The sequence below is a fragment of the Stegodyphus dumicola genome, chromosome X2, assembly GCF_044657685.1.
Source record: "Stegodyphus dumicola isolate Sdum_Otavi_A_Nest chromosome X2, ASM4465768v1".
In the NCBI taxonomy this organism is placed as follows: domain Eukaryota; kingdom Metazoa; phylum Arthropoda; class Arachnida; order Araneae; family Eresidae; genus Stegodyphus; species Stegodyphus dumicola.
This window is the reverse complement of record NC_140781.1, coordinates 142,017,864-142,038,931: the sequence shown is the minus strand read 5'-3', so window position 1 is coordinate 142,038,931 and position 21,068 is coordinate 142,017,864. Positions and strand designations below refer to the sequence as shown.

General features: G+C 35.5%; 1 protein-coding gene across 1 annotated transcript in view; it reads left to right on the top strand.

The window, feature by feature from the left end:
• The window catches only part of LOC118189519 (uncharacterized), a 112,017-nt gene that overhangs the window by 36,808 nt on the left and 54,141 nt on the right, over positions 1-21,068 (top strand). Inside the window, exons 2-3 of the mRNA XM_035360145.2 lie at positions 17,365-18,269; positions 19,167-19,347. Coding sequence (XP_035216036.1) covers positions 17,365-18,269; positions 19,167-19,347 — 1,086 coding nt within the window. The remainder of the gene's footprint in view (positions 1-17,364; positions 18,270-19,166; positions 19,348-21,068) is intronic.

Below are 21,068 nucleotides of genomic sequence, written 5' to 3'. Positions count from 1 at the left end.
TCAATTAATAACACTTATAATTATGAAAACTGGTCTCTTAGTATAAAAATATCTCTTTTCCTATACATTTATTGGAGCTTCGGGGTTAAAGTTTTTCGTTTCACGATCTGAATCAAGTTTGGATATAAGCTATACACCTTTGGAGCATGGTTTATGGTAAATATTAATTAAGTATATTCTCGTTCTTTTAAGCAATATTTATTTTCTGAAATGGTTCAACTTTAACAACGGAAGTAGGGGAAAATTTATGCTTGTATTAATAAATAGAATAATTAAGCTCTCGAAAAAGTAGATAATTATTAAAAAAGTTAATTCCACCGGCTTTCTGTAATTAGGCTAGCGACAAAATTTCGGCATCTCCTTTAGAGAAATCGTCTGCAGTCTCCGTTCCGATAGATACATAGCGATACTCCTGTCTGGTCAGAGGGTTAAAACTTAAAATTGGTTTGTGAAGAACAGAAACAAAGTATTGGGAGAAAAATGAGACAGGAAGAAAGTATTCTATTTAAACTTAGTCTGATGGGGGAATAGAAGCCATAAATGTTTCTGACGCATTGTAATACTAAAATTGGATTAATTATATGATGCTAAATTGCTAGCAATGAAATTGAATTAAGAGATTCATTATAAAAATTAAAACAATAACATTTATATATATATTCACACTATATATTTGCCTTAACGTGTTTTCATTCGTCATGAATATTATACTCACTTTCCCTATGGCTATTAAATGCAGAATGTTTGCATACCTTCAGTGCCATGAAGAATGTACGATGCGTCTGTTGAATTATAGTACTATATTATAGTATAGTGATTGCCGTTTTCAGAATTTTCATTGACCACTGTGGGAATACTAACTAGCCCCCAAAAAGCCTAGTCTAATACCACGGCTCACCATTAGGTAAATAGGTAGGACTTCTGAATAGCGATAATTCGACATAGGCTTGAATTCCGACGAAGACTGCACTGCTAGAGATTTTCACAACTTCCTCACAGTGCAGCCCGAATACGCATCAGGTTTCCTCAGAATGTCCGTCTTCTTCCCTTCCTTCGATGGCCCTTTGTCATTATCAATTAAAGAAGCAAATCTAATTATACTTGTATTTTGCAGTGAAGCATAAAAAAATCTTGATTTAAGTAGCCTAAAACTAAGGAGACGAAGAAAATAACTATTTTAACATCAATTGAAGAAAATATGCATCTCACTTGTTCTCAATTTGATCATAGATTTACCGAATATGTGCTCCTGAAATAGCTTAATCGACTTATTTGTATGTTCTAAATTAGAAGGCATAATCATTTTTGAATATCTTTTAATTCTGAAGATATTCTACGAAATTCTCATTGAAGATATATTATGCGGAATGCTCTGTACAGAATAAATACAATGGCAGAAGTGAACCATTAATTTTTATAATGAATTGATTAGAGAAAAAAGGAAAAGAGAGAAGACCCTTTGTGCAACAATGAACATTAGTGACAGAAACAAATATCATTAGCTTAGCAAAAGATACCACAAAAAACTGCACTTTAGGAATTTTTTCCCAAGCAACAGCTGAATGATTCAGAAAGGATTTGATAGTAACGAAATTTTAAGAAATGGAATATATTTGCCAAGCCTTTATTATCAGACATTTCGACTTAATGCCCAACCAAACATTAAATAGACATTTCATGATATCCTGCTATTAGCGCTGCCGGAAACATTAGAAAGAAATTTTTTAAATAAGAAATTAAGGTATAGTGTTATAATTTACGTGTAAAAAGTATCTTTTATAAACGCGCGGTCACATTTATAAACGAGACACCATTACACAAGTAAAATTTTCATTTGCGTTGCTAATCAGAACAGCAAACTAAAACGCTACTTGCATTGCGGTGGCGTCCACACCTTCAAGATGCTAATTTTTTCACCATCATGCCAGGACATCTTTGTGAAGTTTTCTGCCTTTTCGAGCAAAGACTGACTTACATAAAGGTGCCGACTTTTTTATGATGGGGCACTATTATAAAGCAGTCTCCCGTAATGCTATAAAAGTAGCATGTAATGAAAAATAAATAGCAAGTACGCGTCGCATGTACCCCCCAAAAGGCACAGCAGTTAGGGCCTCTGACTACGTAACCGAAGAGCAAGGGTTCGAATCCCGGAGAAGGCATGGATGTTTGTAAATGTATAGTGCCTTTGCGACATCAGTGCATTCTAAATATATGGCCGGCCGAAAGTCCTCTCATGTGGTTTGATGGCAGGGAAGAGGGACAGGAGACCATAGGGCCCATCCCCCAGTATTCTCTCTCTCAGACTTGGGGTGGAACTGGGCAAAGCAGTACTGTCACCTATATGGGGCCCAAAGCTCTTGCCAATGACTACGTAGTTTTGTACTCCTTACCTCCATGGATTTCGTGGATTTGTTCTGATGAGGTTAGACAAGTGCGACTAGACACAACAACAGATATGTCGCATGTTCATAATATTCACAAAATTTTCTTCACTCAAAACTAATCATGTCACTTATTCGTCCTCTATCCATTGAATACCTCAGTAAAAGTTATGCTATAATTCAAGCATTTCAAATATTTCGAAGATTTTGGAATTCATTACATAAAATACCATAAACTAGATTGCATAAACTCATTACAAAAAACATTGCATAAAACAAATAATGTACGATATTTTGGGTTTGCCACTTTTTTTTCTAAAAGTGAAAATTCTTCTCCAAACTATGCTTCACTTGCTTCGAGTATGTTCATTCTGAAATAAGCATCCAAAGCAGCATGCTCCCTCCAAAATATGCTTCGTCCGCTTTTGCTAAAAAAAAAAAAAAAAAAAAAAAAAAAAAAGCTTTTTTGGATTTACTAACACCTCAGAAATTGTATAAAGTAGTGATGACACAGAAATCTCTTTGACGTTGATTTCAGAACTGTGCATGAATAAACAAAAATGGATTGACACCTTTTTTTCTTAATTGCTTTCTTAGCTAATATTAAGTCCGCGAAAAAGTGAAACTTTCCCCACATGATCACCAGAGCAATTTATCTGACCAAATCTATTCTGATTTACTTATGTTAAAGTACAATATACTTTAACATAAATAAATGATTTACTTATGTTAAAGTACAATATACTTTAACATAAATAAATCATTATATGCACCTATATGGCATACGCTCAGTGCTTTAATACAGTTGACTAATTTGCATGACAGATTCACATTATATCCTTTCAAGGGTTTTTGAGCCAATAGTGGTCAAGTGGATAAGATAGTTGTGAATACTGTTAACCAGCTGAAGTACCCGTTCTCTGCCTAGCTGGCGAGAAGCAAATTAGGTAAATTAAATAATACGTTTAGGAGGTATAACTCTAAAAATTAAATAACAAAAACACTTATAATTTTAAAAAGTAAATAAAAAAACTTACAAAGTCTTATATTCAATGCAACCTAAACACAGAAAGTGACAGGGCATACAGACGCACGCTTCGGGTTGCCCTCGCTGAGCCCTTAGCCACTCTTACCCCTCTCTCCCCCATCCCTGCAACGTCCTGTACTGATGACCATTGACATACTGTAATATTATAGAATCTGAGTAATATTATAGAATCGTCTCGTTTCGATTCCTGGAGCAAGGTTAAGATGATGCATGGGGTTTTATGGTTTTTCCCATACAGGGAAATGTACGGTAGAACGGGGTGCTAAGTTTGAAATTATCTGAGTTAGAAATCATGGAGAGTAAAAATCATTCGCAACAGCAAGGATTATTTTGCTCTTTAACTATCAATTTACAATTGTAATAAAAGTAAAATACTTCAATAGTACAACTAACATTCATTCTTGAAATTGTTATGCTGTTTTGTTTTCCCCGACACAGTATTGCTATGTGATAAGTGCATTTACGGTTGGTATATTAAACTGATCTGAAGCATTCAAAACCATACCTGACCAGTAATAACGCATAGTATTACATTAATAGCTTCAGTCGCTGTTTATTTTTCTAATACAATACTGTGTGATATCAACCTTCACGACCGACAAATGTCGTTGCACGCTGTCTGACAGAACTGTTTTTGTGGGGACGCAGACGAGGCTCCCATGATAAAAAAAGAGGTATAAGACGTTATAAAGATGAAAAAGCATGTTTTCTGTTTATTATGACAGATCTCCTACAATTATTCATGTTCCTGTCGACCATGTTCAATAATGTGTAAAAACCATTGATAATCTCCATTAAATTTTCAAATTAAAACTAGACTACTGTATTGTAACTGAACAAGTGTATCTCTTTCCCCCTAGACTTTAAATTCTTTAGCCATTTTATGAAATGTGCCCATGAACGTTAAGGTAAGATTAGATCTCCACTATACCTCATCATCAAAAACAAAGTAACTAAAAAAAGTCCACATTTAAAGTCTCATTTGGTACACTGTAGAAGACTTCATTATGACGCGAAACTCTGTTCTGCTTATTTTGGTCTATTATTTAAGTCAGAGGTTTGATGATGCTACAAAATATGGTAATCTCACTGAAGTACTAAATAAAAATCCCTTTAGCCTCTACTGGGCTGATGATTGTGTGCTTTACTGTTCTTTACTTACTATCAGTATAGAATAATGCCTGCTTGAAGAGAGTGACAAATACTATCAATATCAAAGTGACTGTATTTAAATGACTATATGAATGGTAATTATTTGAACAATATACTTTCTGCGATTTTAAATATCCACGTAATGTAATCAAATCATTAAACTCAAAAACTATTTGAAATTTGTCTCCTAATAGTTGTAATTAGCAAATCCATTTAACGTGTTTCAAGGCCAGCAGTTTGTCATCTTTAGAACTCCCAAAGTTGCTTTTGCATGATCATAGCATCTGTTGCCAAAATAAGTTTTCAAGTCTGATAAATGTTTTTATTTTGATTAATTTCGCTTGTCTGACATCAGAACAAGCCCACGAAATTCATTGTGGCAAGGAGTACAAGATTACGCCTGCTATTGGCAAGAAACTCCGGCATCATATAGGTGACAGTACAATTTCGCCCAGTTCCACCCGAATTTTGAGAGAGAGTCTAGGGTCTTCTGCGTCTCCCACTCCTCTTCTTCTACCACCAATCCACGCGTAAGAACTTTCGGCTAGCCATATATTTAGACAGCCCCTATGCCGCAAAGACACTATACCTTTACAAACACCCATGCCTTCTCCGGGATTCGAGCACGAGACTTTCGATAGGGTAGTCAGAGTCACTAACCACTATCCCATTTGGTCGGCCTGATAAACGCAACTGCGTCCAACGTTAAATGCTCTTTATCAATGTTGTGGTGTATGTAAAACTTTTATGGTTTCTAAAGTCTCTTAAATTTGCAGTCATTTGCTTAATATATTCATGTTAAATTTTACATTATAAGATATTTTTAATTGAAATTCTGAGACATATAGGGGGTGTATAGCAGATTACTAAATATATACATTATAATTGGGCTTACAGTTTGCCTTATATCAATGAGATTATGGCGGAAATCTTCATTGCAATGAATGGTAACGTTCCCGTTTTCTGCGCAGTATGCATATACACTCTCCACAGAGCGAGGATTTAAAAACTTGAACTTTGTCGCCGAGACTTGATACTTACATCTCACCACTTTTCTCTTTCCCCCTGTTCGTGGTCGATGTTTAGCGCCGGGTCGTGTGTTTTAATATTTCATTGTTAAGAGTCTTTCCAGATGTCATTTCCTCTTTTTTAAATGTTAAATAAATTGGGTTTTAACTGTAGCTAAAGTTTTGTGATTCTTAGGCCTTTCTGATGACCTGATGGAGTCTAATGGCGATAAAACATCGCCATATTTGGTGACCTAAGGTATGAATTACACTGATGCACTGTGCTTTGTAGCTATAGCTCCCTTGAAGATTGGTTATGATTTTTTTTAATGCAAGTAGGATTAAATTATTTTTCGCATGATTCTTTTTTGTAATTTAAGAGTAAGTGTTCGTCAAATTTTATTGGATTTTAGAACAATTTTTAGAACATCTTTAAAGTGTATTTTTTAAAGAAAATATTTTTTATCGTGCGTTCATGGCGTTCACTGGAGTGGGCTTTACCTTACTGATAATGTGTACAGTATAAATTTACGAGGTGAATATTTTATATTTTGTTATTAATCATGTATTTTTCATGCTCATGTGTATCCCTAATGATTATAGGTGCGCAGTATCCTATCCTTTTATACCATGCATTAGTACTGATATTTTTCTTGTGTTTGAATTTAGACTCACATATCTTTTCTGAATTTAATATTCATGTTGTGCAATGAAAATCTTACTTATGATTTTCCGATTGGAAATCTAGCGGCTACGCAGGCAGCTCATTTTTCAGTAAAATTACCGCATTTTTGGGAAAGAAGCCATGCATTATGGTTTGATAGATTGGAATTCCAGTTTTCCCTTTGCAATATAAGTTCGGATTTAGCATATTATTGCTGCTGAGGTTTCTGATGTACTTAATTCTATTAGCAATATCATTTTAAAACCTCCAGCTATAGGAAAGTATATATATATATATATATATATATATATACGAGGATTGGGGAAAATGTCATGGTAACTATTTTTTTTTTCTTGTAGATATGTGAACGGATCACAAAATGTATATGTGTCGCGTGGAAGTTCTTCAGGCATAGTGTGTATGCAAAACAACATATGGCTCTGTGATAGCTGGCTCTGTGGTAGAGAGAGCTCTGAAATCAGTCAGTTGGTGAGTGCCGTGCGAGATGGAAGTAACCCGTGTTGCGCAGCGCGCTTACATCAAAATAGCCGTTCTCCGAGGGAGAAATGCGATGGAATGTCACATTGAATTAGTAGAAGCCCTTGGGAATAATGCCCTACCATATCGTACAGTAGCACGGTGGGTAGAAAAGTTTCAAAAAGGACTTGTGTAAACCAGTGATGAGCAACGTTCGGGACGATCTGTAAGTGTGCGGACCGACTTGACACGTGCCGTCATCGAGCACCTCATGGATGAAAACAGACGATGGACATTACTGGAGTTAGTGAGGTCAAGTGGCATCGAGAAACGCACCGTCCACAGGATATTGCGTAATGAGCTAGCGTCAGAATCCTTTCCCAGTCAAATTGATGGTGATTGTCGCGTATGACGTCAGGGGTGTCATTGTTTGCCACTTTGTTCCTCATGGCAGAACAGTGACCGCACAGTACTACAGGAACTTCCTGGTGGTGCGACAGGTACGACGGGGCGTCCGCGATAAACGTCCGGATCTTGTGGGCAGTGCAATTATTCTGCACGACAATGCAAGACCACATAAAGCAGAGTATGTACGGTAGCTACTCCGACGTTAGGGATGAGAAGAATTGGAGCACCCACCGTACTCTCCTAACATTTCGCCCTGTGACTTTGATCTTATTCCCAAGATTAAGGAACCAATACGTGGTAGGCGGTTTGCAACACGAGAGGACATTGCTCATGCTGGGCGCCAACAGATGACCCAATTCACACATGGTGCGGCAAATGCTGAGGCTGATGGTATTCAGCGCCTCCCACATCGTTGGCAGCGTGTGGTGTTAGTAGCAGGGGACTGCACTGAGGGTCTTTAGGCCCAGGATTGTCATGTCAACTTTATGTGTATTGTGTTATCATTCTTTTGCACGATGGAGGCTATATTGCCCTGTATACTATCCTAATAAATTCGTGTGTTACGATATTTCAGTGCTATTCATTGTCCACACATGTGGTTAAGACCTTGTTCTTTCGTCTGTATATGTCACATTTTTCAACCGGACTGGTATCTTCAAGAAAAAAAAAACAGTTGCCATGACTTTTGCCCCAACCTACGTATATGTATATATATAGTATATATTTCCATTTGCGGAAAAAGGCCAGAACTGATGGCCACTTTATTGTGAAAGTACCAACTAGGCGGACCACCGCTACCTCCTATGAAGGGACGGACAATTACAACCATGCTTTCTCCCGAATTCAAACACGGGCCTTCCGGTACCGCAGTAGGCTTCCCTAACCACTATATCGTCTTGGCGGCGCTACTCGATAATATGATATCATAAACAATGATTAATTTCAAAACATTCTGAGAGCGAAGGGTCGGAAATTCGTACCTTGTTGCATGGTCTTCAGCTTGGCGACCAGCACACTTCTCAGCTGTTGAGTCATATATGTGCTTTAGTAGGTGATACCGCATGTAAACCCTTGTTCAGATCTTTGTGGCTTACAAGACTCCCCAATAATACACAATCTACTTTGGCTGCTCTTGGTGAAGACGATTCAGTAAACTGGCTGCAATCGCTAATACCATTACTGATCTCGCATCTCACTCTTATGTTAATACGGCTATTGTGACGCCTGAGCCAAGTGAATCTGCTGCAACTCGTTTGGAACTTCAGGTAGCGCAACTGAGAAAGCACGTTGATAAGGAACCTCTGCCTTAGAACGTCATTCTCATAGTCCTAAGTACAATTTTTGGCATACATACCTTTACAGTAGATCACGCAAACTCACTAATTAATATAAAGAAGGAACAGAAGATCTTTGTTTCTATCATATAAATTTTGATGAGCCGTGCAAGGAAATATCAGTCTTCGTGTTCCTTTCGTAAAGCGGGAAATGACAAATCACTTGCTGATCAATGCAATAGCCTGGTGAATCGTGTACTTTTGGCCGACCCCATGTCAAAATTAAAATATTTAATTGATCTTGTGACGGATGTATCGGTATTACCAAAAACGTATTCTCACTGTTTCTAGGCCTTCTCAGGATTTGGTTTTGTTCACCGCGAAAGGAACTATGATTCCCACGTTTGGCACTAAGTCTTACTTTGGATTTAAATTTACGTCGCATCTTAACTTGGTTGTTTGTCGTTGCGGATGTTAATCAGCCAATTATGCGAGCTCATTTTCTTATGAAATATAAATGACATTTTGACGTTGCTAATAATTGCCTTTTCGGTTCTGGGACTGGTTTGTCATCGCGTGGCAAATTGTCTAAGTGTTCGTTTCATATAGACATATCTGTACTTCTTGGTGACTATAAATTTGATATATTATTAGCTAAGTATCCTGAGCTCGCTATTTCCTCTTATGTAGCGAAAATAATCAACTTTCAACAATTTTCGATTATATTGAGATTAAAAGTATCCCTGTGTTTTCTAAAACTCGTCGTTTGTCGCCGTATTTACTCTAGGCGGCACAACAGTAGTTCGAGTACCTCATTCACAAGGAATTATTTGGTCGCCCAGAAGTACTTAGACCAGCCCTCTTCACATGGTCCGTAAGGCTAATGGTGACTGGCGCCCGTACGGCGACTATGGCCACTTGAATGCTGTGACTATTCCTGATCGGTATCTCGTACTGCATTTTCAGGATTGTATACACATTTGTTTCGAAAAAATATTTTTTCAACACTTATTTCGCTAGGGCGTACCATCAAATCTCTGTTAACCAGAGAGCGTGCCTAAAACAATCATGACTACCACATTTGGATTATCTGAGTTCCTTAAAACCTTGTTTGGTTTTGTGAAACGCAGGCCAGACATTCCAAAGATTTAATCATCAAGTACTTCCTGGTTTAAACTTCTGTGTTCCTTATTTTGATGGTTTGCTTGTGGCTTCAGCAAATGAATACGAGAATGAGAGCCACATTCGTTTGATGCTTGATAGATTGAAAAAAATATGGGTTAAAACTGAATCCTTTTAAACGTATTCTGGGAAAGCCATCGATATCATTTCTTGCCTTTTTAATTACCCTTTCAGGTGTTCAGCCTTTTCCTGAAAAACTGCAATAATTTCTAACTTCCCTAAATGTATAATAATGTCGGAATTAAGAAGGTTTTTGGCAATGTTGAATTTTTATAGACGATTTTTGCGAATGGTAGCCATTACCCAAGCTCCGCATCATTCTCTTTTAAAAGATTCTAAGAAGAATATTAAATGATGCATTCCTTGGACAGCGGAAACAACTGAGGCCTTTAAAAAATACAAACTGGTCTAACAAACTCAGTGACACTTGCTTACCATGCCCCTAGTCAGCAGTTGTCATTGATAGTCGATGCCTCAGATGGGGCGATTGGAGGGGTTTTGCACTCGCGAAACGATAGTGACCTTTAACCACTGACTTCCCCCCCCTCCGAAAACTTAGCTGAAACTATGTGCAGCACATACGATGGAAAATTACTTGCTATCTACTGCGATGTAAGGCAATTTAAACAAAATCTTGAGAAACAAGCTTTTACAATATATGCATATCGTCGCCCTCTAATATTTTCATCTAATAAAAAATCAGATGCTGCATCACCCCTGGAAATTAGGCATATGAATTAAATTATCCAATTCAATACCGACTTAAAATATGTTCCTGGACCAGAAAATACTTTTCAGATATATTGCTACAATTTACTGCTATTAATAAGCCAGATATAACAAGTTTTATACAGATTACTGAATTTTAATATAATGATCCCGAACTGAATGCCTTCTGTGTCAAAGAATTGTGTTGTCTGGACTCGTGCTTGTATCGGCTGCCAGAAGTCCAAAGTTATACTTCATACTCATAGACCACTGCAGTCCTTCGTTATACCTAGTCAATGTTTTGAACATGTGCATTCGTATATAGTTGGGCTCATGCCACCCTCGGAAGAACACTCCTACCTTTCAGCTCTCATCGACCGATTCTCCCGATGGCCGGAGCAATACCAATGAAAGATATTTTATCAGAAAATTTCTTTCCAACGTTTTTCACCCATTGGATTTCTAGATTAGAGTTCCCAATCACGATAAGTACTGTTCGAAGCCGACAATTTGAGTCGTGCTTGTTCGCTATTTTTAATAAACTTCTTAATGTTCATCAAACTTGAGCTATCCCATACCACTCTACATCAAACGTATGACTGAAGAGATCTCACCGCTCGCTAAAACAAGCGTTGATTTGCCATAATAACGTCCAGTAGACAGTGAGTCTTCCAATTGTACTTCTTGGTCTTCGATCAACATTCAAATAAGATCTGGCTGGAACCTGCTCGAAAATGGTTTGGGGAACTACTGTTTGTCTTCTGGTAGAGGTTTTGTAAACCAAGTTCCTAATTCTGTTGAACCGATTTCATTCGTACAAAAATTTTGGATACTTTTCCATTTTGCAGTTGTATCATTATAGGCGATAAAGTCGCCAGTAATGATACAACTGATGCCAAACAGAGTATCCTCACTGGTAACCTTTTACGCCTAATTTTCAAAACAAGTCGTAGCCATTTTTTATCAGATTGATTGTTTCTTTCAATACTGGCATATAATTACATAGAATTTTTACCAGATAGTTCAGTTTTATGCCCTAAGGCCATTCGTGGTAATTAAGTCAATTAGGATGCAATCACACCGCTTACCCGAAGCCGAAAATATAGAAAAGGCAAAGTCAAGGGTTAAATTCATCAGCTGTAATGAGAAATCACTAGCGAAGTAAAGCACTGCGGTTTTACATAATTTCTGAGTAAGCTGTTCCTACGAATTGAAATAATTCTTGCATTTAAAGTTGTGTTCCAAATTAAGATTTAACTTGAAATTAATGTAGATAGTTACTGACAGAATTAGAATTTTGTAGCGTAGTTTATGTGAGATGAGATCACTTGGGGTCACGTGATATGAACCTGCAAATCGGGATGTTGAACCATGTTCATAGTAAATTTTTAAATTAATGTCTTTTTACAAATTTATTGTCTTTATTTATTGGCTTTTAACAAAATTTGGTACTTTTCCGTTTTGCCGGCGCAACCAATAAAGTCGCCAATAATGGTACAACTGATGCCAAACGGAATATCATTGCTGGTAACCTTTTACGCCTCATTTTCAAAACAAGTCGCAGTCATTTCTTAGCAGATTGATTGTTTCTTTCAATGCTGGCATACAGTTACATAGAATTTTTATCAGATAGTATAATTTTATGCCCTAAGGCCATTCGTGGTAATTAAGTCAATAAGAAAGCAATCACACCGCTCACTCGAAGGCGAAAATATAGAAAAGGCAAAATCAAGGGTTAAAGTCATCAATTCTAATGAGAATACACTAGCGAAGTAAAGCACTGTGGTTTTACATAATTTCTGAATAAGCTATTCGTATGAATTGAAATAATTCTTGCATTTAAACTTGTATTCCAAATTAAGATTTAACTCGAAATTAATGTAGATAATTACTGAGAGAATTAGATTTTTGTAGCGTAGTTTACGTGAGATGAGATCACTTGGGGTCACGTGATATGAACCGGAGAATCAGCTTGTTGAACCACGAAAGCATAATAAATTCTTAAATTAATGTCTTTTTACAAATTTACTGTCTTTATTTATTGGCTTTTTACAAAATTTTAAACAATATTAAAATGTTTATGCCTTCAAAATAAAAAATTCTTAGAACTAACATTTGTTAAAATTTTTTATGTGTATACTGTATGTTGTCACCAATAAAATCTGTTTGGCGAGATTTGCGCCGGCGAAACGGAAAAGTACCAAATTTTGTGACGCAATGAGAGAGATGTCTTTAGTACTCACAAAATAAGCTCATGTTAACATTTAGTATTTCGTGCATCCAGCGTTAGAGTCATGCACTGACGTATTCGTGAGGGACGTTTCCGCTGAAACCACCACTGAGTCACCCGTATGATGACCCATTTAAAGTAGTAAAAATGTTTAATAAAACTTTTACTCTTCTCATTAAAGGAAAGGAATCGGGGATTGACATCGACCGCCTGAAACCAGCATTTTTAGTTTCAGACACTCTAGCATCAATTTCCGTTCTAGAGCAGACTGTTACAATAAATTCATCGGGCACCACGGTTGAAATACCTGTGCCGGCCAAACACCACCAACGTATATTACTCATTCTGGCAAAAGGGTCAAGTTTAACTCGAGGTATCTTTGACCCCTTGTGCTTCCGGCATGTGGAGGGGGGAGTACTATGGAGGAATTCTCAATTGCAGTGAGCGGCAACGTTCATTTTTGCTGCGCAATATGCATATGTGATCGCGATAGTGCAAGAATAAAAAATTTTAACATGTTTGTCGAGACTTGCTACTTACTTCTCACCTTTTTTTTGGCCTGTTCGTGGCCGATGTCTGGCATCGGCTGATGTGTGTTCATGTTTAATTATTTAGCCTCTTGCGAGATGTGATTTCCTCTTTTTAAATGTTAAATAAAGTTAGTTTTAACTGTTAGCTGAAGTTTTGTGATTTATGGGCCTTTCTGATGACCTTCTGATGGGGTCTAATGGCAATAAAACATCGCCATTAGGGTCAAAGTTTTAATTGAACTTGACAACTTCAGAATCTTAAATAAACAGTGATGGTGTAAATATTTACTGGGTAACATCATATTTAGCATTACTTTATACAGTCGAGATACGAGTTTAATTCGTTCCAGCATTGAGTTCGTGTAGCGAATTTCTCGTATTTAGAAACAATTTGCCCCTTCAAAATAATGGAAATCCGGTTAATCCGTTCCGCACCCCCAAAAATCTCATTACCATCTCATCTTCAGTCGACGTACCTGGTGTTTCTCGGGGAAGGTCCAAGTACAGATCCTTAGCCCATAGTGCAAATTATAGCTTCCGACACCGAATCGCCTCAACTGCTTCTCCTTAATCCACACCAAGAACAACTTCTCAACATCTTCTATGAGTTTTGGGCGGTGCTTGGAAATAACGGTAACTCCTTTGGCCACATAAAGTTTCTTAATTTCTTCCTTCTTCTTCAGAATAGCGCAGATCGTAATTTCGAATGCCCGTAAGTCTTTGCCAATTCCATCACTCTTACGCCACGCTTATGTTTATCTATGATTTCTTTCTTAATTTCAAGGGCCATGGCTTCCTTCTTTTCTTTGAAGCACTATATGAGGCAGCAATTTTCTTGGGAGGCATCGTAAAATAATTATTTTCACTTTAAATGTAAAAAAAAATTAATTCACAAATACACAATCATGCAGATCAAAGAATAATGAATGATCTGAGCAGGGCATTCCCCGAGTCGATCCGGATCGGGAAACGCGCCGCTCATACCAACAGCCTGGCTCGTTGCTCGTTACTCGAATCAATGCTCGTATTTAGAGACGAATTTTTCCTTCATACTTTCCTCGTATCTCGAATTTCTCGTATATAGAGGTGCTCGTATCTCGAGATTCACTGTATATACATTCATACGAATAATAATTTTAATAATAGGAGCTTTTGATAAATAACAGATTTTTTTATATTTAAAACGATTGCTGTATCATGTCGAACAACAAAATTCGTTCGCATTATAAACCGCAGCCAAATATATAAATTAAACGTTTCTTTATTGCATTAAAATACGTTAGGATACTCAATGTTTTTTTTTTAAATTTACGATGTATAAAGCTATATTAAACGATAAGCAGTCAATAAGTAGTATAGTGTAATACAATTATTTAAACGAAGAGTTTGTAGTGTAAGGATAATTCTTAATTTATTTTCATGACTTGAAGTGTGGTATATCAGTTTATAGAAGTATACAAATATACTTTTCTATTTAATTTTCTTCAGTAACAACTATTTTAACTTTCACATTTTCCTAACAACTATTTAAAAGAAAATATGAAAAAGAATTGTTTGCTTTTGTAGATATTTTTTATTTATTTATTTGTTTGTTTTTGTTTTTGTTTTGTAAAATGAAATCTTTTCTCATATGAGGCACATTACAATAAACTGATACAAGTTTATCGTATGAGGCATATTTAGAAACTAAGTTCCGTCTGGCTTACATAAAATACTGTGATATAAATTGTGCACACGCAGTGAATTCTTTGGGCTCTCGGAAAACAAACAAGAACAATTTTGTAGCTCAAAAATACTTCCATACTCTCTTTAATATATTTGAGGGGGATGTATACCTTCGAGCAATTTTTTTAAAACTTTTTTAGTTTGTACATTTATTTTTGGCTTTAAAATAATTAATGTTGAAAACAATGACGACGCTGAGTCATTTAATGACCATTAATTTTATATTTTTGTTGTAAAATAAGAAAACAAGCAAAAAAAAAAAAAAAAAAAAAAAAAAAAAAAGCAATATTTGCAATAAATTAGAATCATCGTAATAATAAATGTAGGACATTTTTTTCTTCGTTAGGTTAATTTCGAAGCAGGAAAGATAAAAAATGAACAAAATCCATGATTCGAACCACGGACCTCTCGAATACGCGTCTAGCGTGTTGACCACTACACCACGAAGGCATGCTAAGAAGGCGGGGAAAATACCTTATATACTCCCCCTTTTAAAGAGCGACTGGGGATTAGCTGACCCAGTCGCCAAATCCTACTGGCGGAGAATCATGATCCACCACCATTTTTTGTTCGGGTACCACTGTAGAGACATTAGGTATTTTCGAAAGCAGACGAGATGAAAAATGAGCAATGCCCTCGCCGGGCCTCGAACCATGGACCTCTCGAATACGCGTCGAGCGTTCTGACCACTACACCACAAAAGAATGCTAAGATGGCGGGAGAAATACCTTATAAGCTATAACGTGTAATATAACAAAAATATTTTCTCATTAAAATTAATATTTAACGCATAATAACTTTATAAAAATACATTTTTCAATTAGTAAATAGTCTATCTCCTTGCATGAAATGTTCGAAATATGCATATCGAATTTCATAGGATTTCAATCATAATTTTGACAGATATTATGTTTCTTGTTAGCATTAGCACACGAAAAATGAAAAACGAGATAAACGCATTTAAAGAATTCAAACATTCGATTACTTATTTTTAATCAGTTTGAAATTTGAAATTCTCCTGATTTATAACTTATGCCCCCCCTTTTTTTTTTCGAAATTTAGATTCTTTTGCTTTCTCGCAGCTTTTGAAATTTTTCTCTGCTTTTTAAAGAGTCAGGAAATGCCGTTTTGTATTGTCGACACGGTTAACATCAAACTTTTCATACTCGTTTGTAGTATACCAATATCTGTACCTAAATTTCTAAAGATATAAAAGTAGTTTCTATAGCCATTATTGAATTGTATGACGGCATCGTATACTCAAAATTTGATTGTTTTTAGTCAGACGAATATTTCTTTTGGTATTCTTTGCCAAATAAGGCAGTTAAAGCTCTCTTTTGCATTTCTTTTATTGCAAAAATAATAGTAGGAATAGTAGAGTAAACGTTGCATTATATTATAAAAATAGTTTTTCAACTTTAAAATAAAGTCTTAAGCCCTAAAATAAGAGAAAAAAACTCTGAAACCCTCACTTCTACATTTCAAATTTTATCGGTATGCTTCTTGGGGACAAGATGTCAAATAGATTATTATAACTCCAGTTTAAATGAATGTCGAAACAAAATTCAAATAGTTTTGGAAACGTGAGAAATAAGACTTTCATCGAACGTAAGAAAAACAAAGAGTGTCTTGACCAAAATCTCGGTATCTTAGGTATATAGCCCCCTTAAGAGAACTGTAAATACTTCGAAATCGTTTTCTTAGCAATTCATTTGAGTTTTGTCAGATTTATGTTTTAAAGCATGAAGATAACATGAGTAGCACCTTGAGACCGACATAAAATTCTGCTTATGAAAGTTTTTGTCTTGAAGCAAAATGGATAAATGCAGAAACCCACAGAGAGGTTTGAAACTATTTCCGTCGAGTAATTTAAAATGAGAGTGAAATACACACTCATGATAGCGCCCAGCCACGCCCCGCTGCTCAGATTCAAGCCGCTATGAGGTCATTTATCTGATAAAATTAGGTAGATGTTTTTGATCTTAGACAAAATGCCTAGAAAAATGTTCTGTGTCCGGAAAAAGAGAATTGTCCTTCCAACAACCTTGACTTGACGCTACGGTGACTTTCACCTTTCCCTCCAATCGAAGACGTTCTTCGCCAGTCAGAGATTCGAGAGTGAAGCTCCAGAGCAGATGAATGGACAGGAGGCACATTTCTCTGAGACAGGGATATAAAAATTAGTGGGGTGTAGCGACTGTTTAGTAACAGCTGAGATTATGTTGAATATTAGTTCAAAGAACGAAGAACATAATGGTACTGTCTACTTTTAAAAATATCTTTTCATGTTTTCTTTATAGCTAAACAGAACTAAATACGCCTTGTACGATAATACACATTTATAAAATCCTTTTTAAATTTTCATAATTTTGCGCGTTTTATTGAATCGCTTAAACAAAAAATCCATAAACTAACTTTGCTTTAGTCTGTTTTCATTAGCAGCATAATATGCTCTGATCTTAGATACATATTTAGACGAGAAAAGTGTTGCTTTTTAGTTTAATATGGTGTGCGATTTCTTCATAAACAACAAACCATAAAAAGTTAGATACTGACTGCAGCACTTCTGCTATTTTAGCGGAGTCTGAGACCCCCACTGATGAGGTCAAGCCTTCTTCTGTCAAGGAATGTCGTGTTCACATCGAGAAAGCCTTAGAACAATACTGGGAACAAAAGGAACCAAGCGATAAGAAAAATAATAATCTTGAAAACAAAAATCAAAACGAAAACATCGAAAACGAAGAATATGAAGAAAATTTGCACAGTGCAGTAAATAATGAGAAAGAAGTCAGTGATAATGATGAAGAAGAAGATGATGATGATCAAGATGAAGAGCTTAGTGACGAACAAAATGAGGAAGAGAATAATAAAGAAGAAAATGGAAATCAAGAAGATGTTTCTAATAGAACTGAGGAAGATGAGGATCAGAGTGAAGAAGATGACGATGAGGAAGATGAAGAAGACCTTGAAAATGAAACAGAAGAAGACAACAACACATCTGATAATGAAGGAATAAGGAAAGACGAAACAGACGAAGCTCAATCCTCAGAAGAAACAGAAGAACATGATCATGATAATCACGACGAAGATGAAAGTGAAGAAGAGGAAGGTACTGAAACTGAGTATGCTGCAGAAGAAAATAAAGATGAAAGCGAAGAGGATGTAGGAAAAGGAAAATCTGAAGAAGATGATCACGACGCAGAAGTTGGTACCGAGGAAGAAGAAGAGGCAGAAGAAGAGGAAGAAGAGGAACAAGGAGAGACAGGAGAAGAGGAAGAAACACAAGAAAAAGTAGAAGGAGAGGAAGATGAAGATGAGGAAGAAAATGAAGAACAAGAAGAAGAGGAAGAAGGAGAGGAGGAATTGACTGAAGAGGAAAGTGAACCGCAAGAGTCTCAAACTGACGAAAGTGTAACCAACGAATCTACCGTGGGGGAAGAAACAATCACATCTCCTGATGAACAGCAAGCGGAAAGTGAGAAGGTAATAAAATAGTTTAACGCGAAATAGCTGTTATCAAAAATACAACAATATAACACCCATAAATTTATTTTAAAACTGCAGATTATTCTTAAACAAATAAACCTTTTAAAGTTAAACTAACTTTATACCATTAAAGCTGAATGCAATGCTCTGATTTTGAGCTAATTCTCATAGACCAGTTTCAAAAGTTCTTTCAGCAAGATGTTATTATAATCGGTCTAAACGTCTAGAATTAATATACATATTTAATGATTAAATATTTAATGAAAGGATATAAAGAAACTCTAAACACTTTAAAAACTTCCCTAAAAAATGGCAGTTAAAAATACTTCACTCAGATTTAGGGAAAAAATGTGAGCATTTATAAATTAATTTTACCGATCACATTTTAATAGCTGACTATATCTGAATAATAAAGTACACGAGTACAAATACTTGATGAACTTGACTGAAACACTTTAATATAATTTTTGAGTACCTTTTAGGATTCCAAACTATTTTTAACTAAAAGCATTCTGTTAAAACATGTGTTATCAGCAAGTTTAAGTACGAAGCATATCATAAATAGAAATAAATAATTTTTATATAAATTTTAATTAAATTCTAGCAGAAATTTGAAACTTTAAGAGAACTTTACCTCCCATTAATTCGATTATTAAATAAGCTGTAACTAATTTTTAAAATGTGTAACAAAACAAGAATTTTCTTTGATTCACTGTTTTAACATTGAAATCTTATGTTTTAACAACACTTTTCAAAAATTTTTCCACCGTTCCAATCACATTAATCCTAAAAAATTCATTAGGAACTTTCTCTAAAATTGAGAGCTTTCGTTTAAGAAAATCCTACATGCCGTTCTCGGATACATTTGTTTTGTTTCCTTTTTGCTTCTCCAAGGTTACAGGTGAGGCCGATCGTGCTTCAGTTGGAATGGCATCGGAATTTCTTGAAAAAGAACCATCCGTTGAGCAACCCGAGGCCTCGGAAGTTGAGGAAGAGACCCTCGACGTAACAACTCCCGAGGGCAAAGATGAAAGTGGTGCAGAAGAAGATGAAGAAACACAGAAATCCGAAACAGGTACTGTCAGTGTTGCATAGTAAAATAAAATTTGGATTGCTGTGCAAAATATCTGGCAGTTTAAATTAAGTCTCAAAAACAAATTAAATTTTTACAAGGAGAAAAATAATTACACCGCTAAAATTTCGAGAAATATCACACACATTGAATTAAGATACTAAAAAACATTTAATAAAGAATTAAAAAACACATAAGTAAGAAATCGAAAACATTTAACAAAGAATTCAAAAACACTTCAGTGCCAATAGACTGAAATATTTAAAACAGCCCGAGTCACGTCGTACAGGAAACCTTAAAATATACAAAACAGACAGTGCAAAGAAGCATTTTTAGCAAACTTAGGGCAGTATGATTTATTGTAATTCATATAGGAATTTCAAAATAACTATTAATCAGAGCTATTGTTTTAAATAATCAGCGAATCACAGATTATGATTCGCTGAGAAAGCATATTAAAAGTGGTTTTTCTCACTGAAGCAACAAAGGAGACAATATTAAAATCTATTTTAGCTACTCCAATAGCAAAGATTTTATTTTTAGTCACCTAAATAACTTATAATGGTAAGTTTGGGACACAAAAAAAAAGGAAATTTTTCGCAATAAAAAGAACACAATTTATCTTGCCCTTAATTTTTTTTTTTTTTTTTCAGTTTAAAATTTTCCTACTATATACTTGAATTCAAGCCAGGAATCTCTAGAGATGTAATTCTGCTCCTGCTTTGAGAACTTTAGTTTGCTTTAAGAAACCCAAATGAAATGTTGTATTTAATCAGAGTGCGAAAGAAACATAAAAGAAGAGGAAAGTAAATAACAGGGAAGAATTCCGTGAAAATTCAAATTTAGTTTTATAGTCATTAGACTGCTTAAAACACACAGCTGAAATAAACTGTTAATAGAAATCTCACACAGTAACACTTACGTATTATTGAGCTCATAAGCGACTTTTGTAATCTTTTCCCACCGATAGCATTATAGGCATGAAAACTACTTTTGGTTCTTGTTGTCATTTAAACATAAAAAAGGGGAGTAATATGCATTTTCCTTTTCATCGTTACATTTCGTATCTGCTGTTCTTCTAACAAATCTTGCATTTATAATATTCTCATCTGTTTCTCCTACAAGGAGCTTAATTCTTTTATCAGCCGCAAGAAGTGAAATAACTAATCTGCTTTTCATTGTGTGAATCCCATTTTTAAATTTAATTTTTCAAACGGAATGTGGCAAACATTGAAAAGATCAAGCTGATATTAGAGAATACTAGAAATGTCATATTATACGTATTGTTTGTTTGTTGCTGATAGGGCAAAGCACGAGAAAGCTATCTGCCTAAAAGGAGCCATGCTTCCCTGGGGTAGTTTCTAAAGGAAACCAGCTCATATTCACGGTTATGCATGGGTAAATTCTAACCAATCCATACACTAGGATTCGAACTACCAATGTTTAATGGCCTTTCCCACTCAGCTACTTGTAGGCTAGTGATATGAATTGAAGCAAAGTAGATATTTTTATTTCTGTATTCGCATTGTGATCTGCAAAATAGCTCCATAATTTATTTCCTTAACCATTGGTTATAGATGTATACGTGCAGTTGCAATATTTCTCAAAATAAGGCAGATAATTTTATGAAGACAATATTAGAGATATTGCAGTTTAATAAATACAAATTTTAAGTTCTTATATGATCCTTTGAAAGGAAAATGTCCAGCATTTAAATTTTCTTT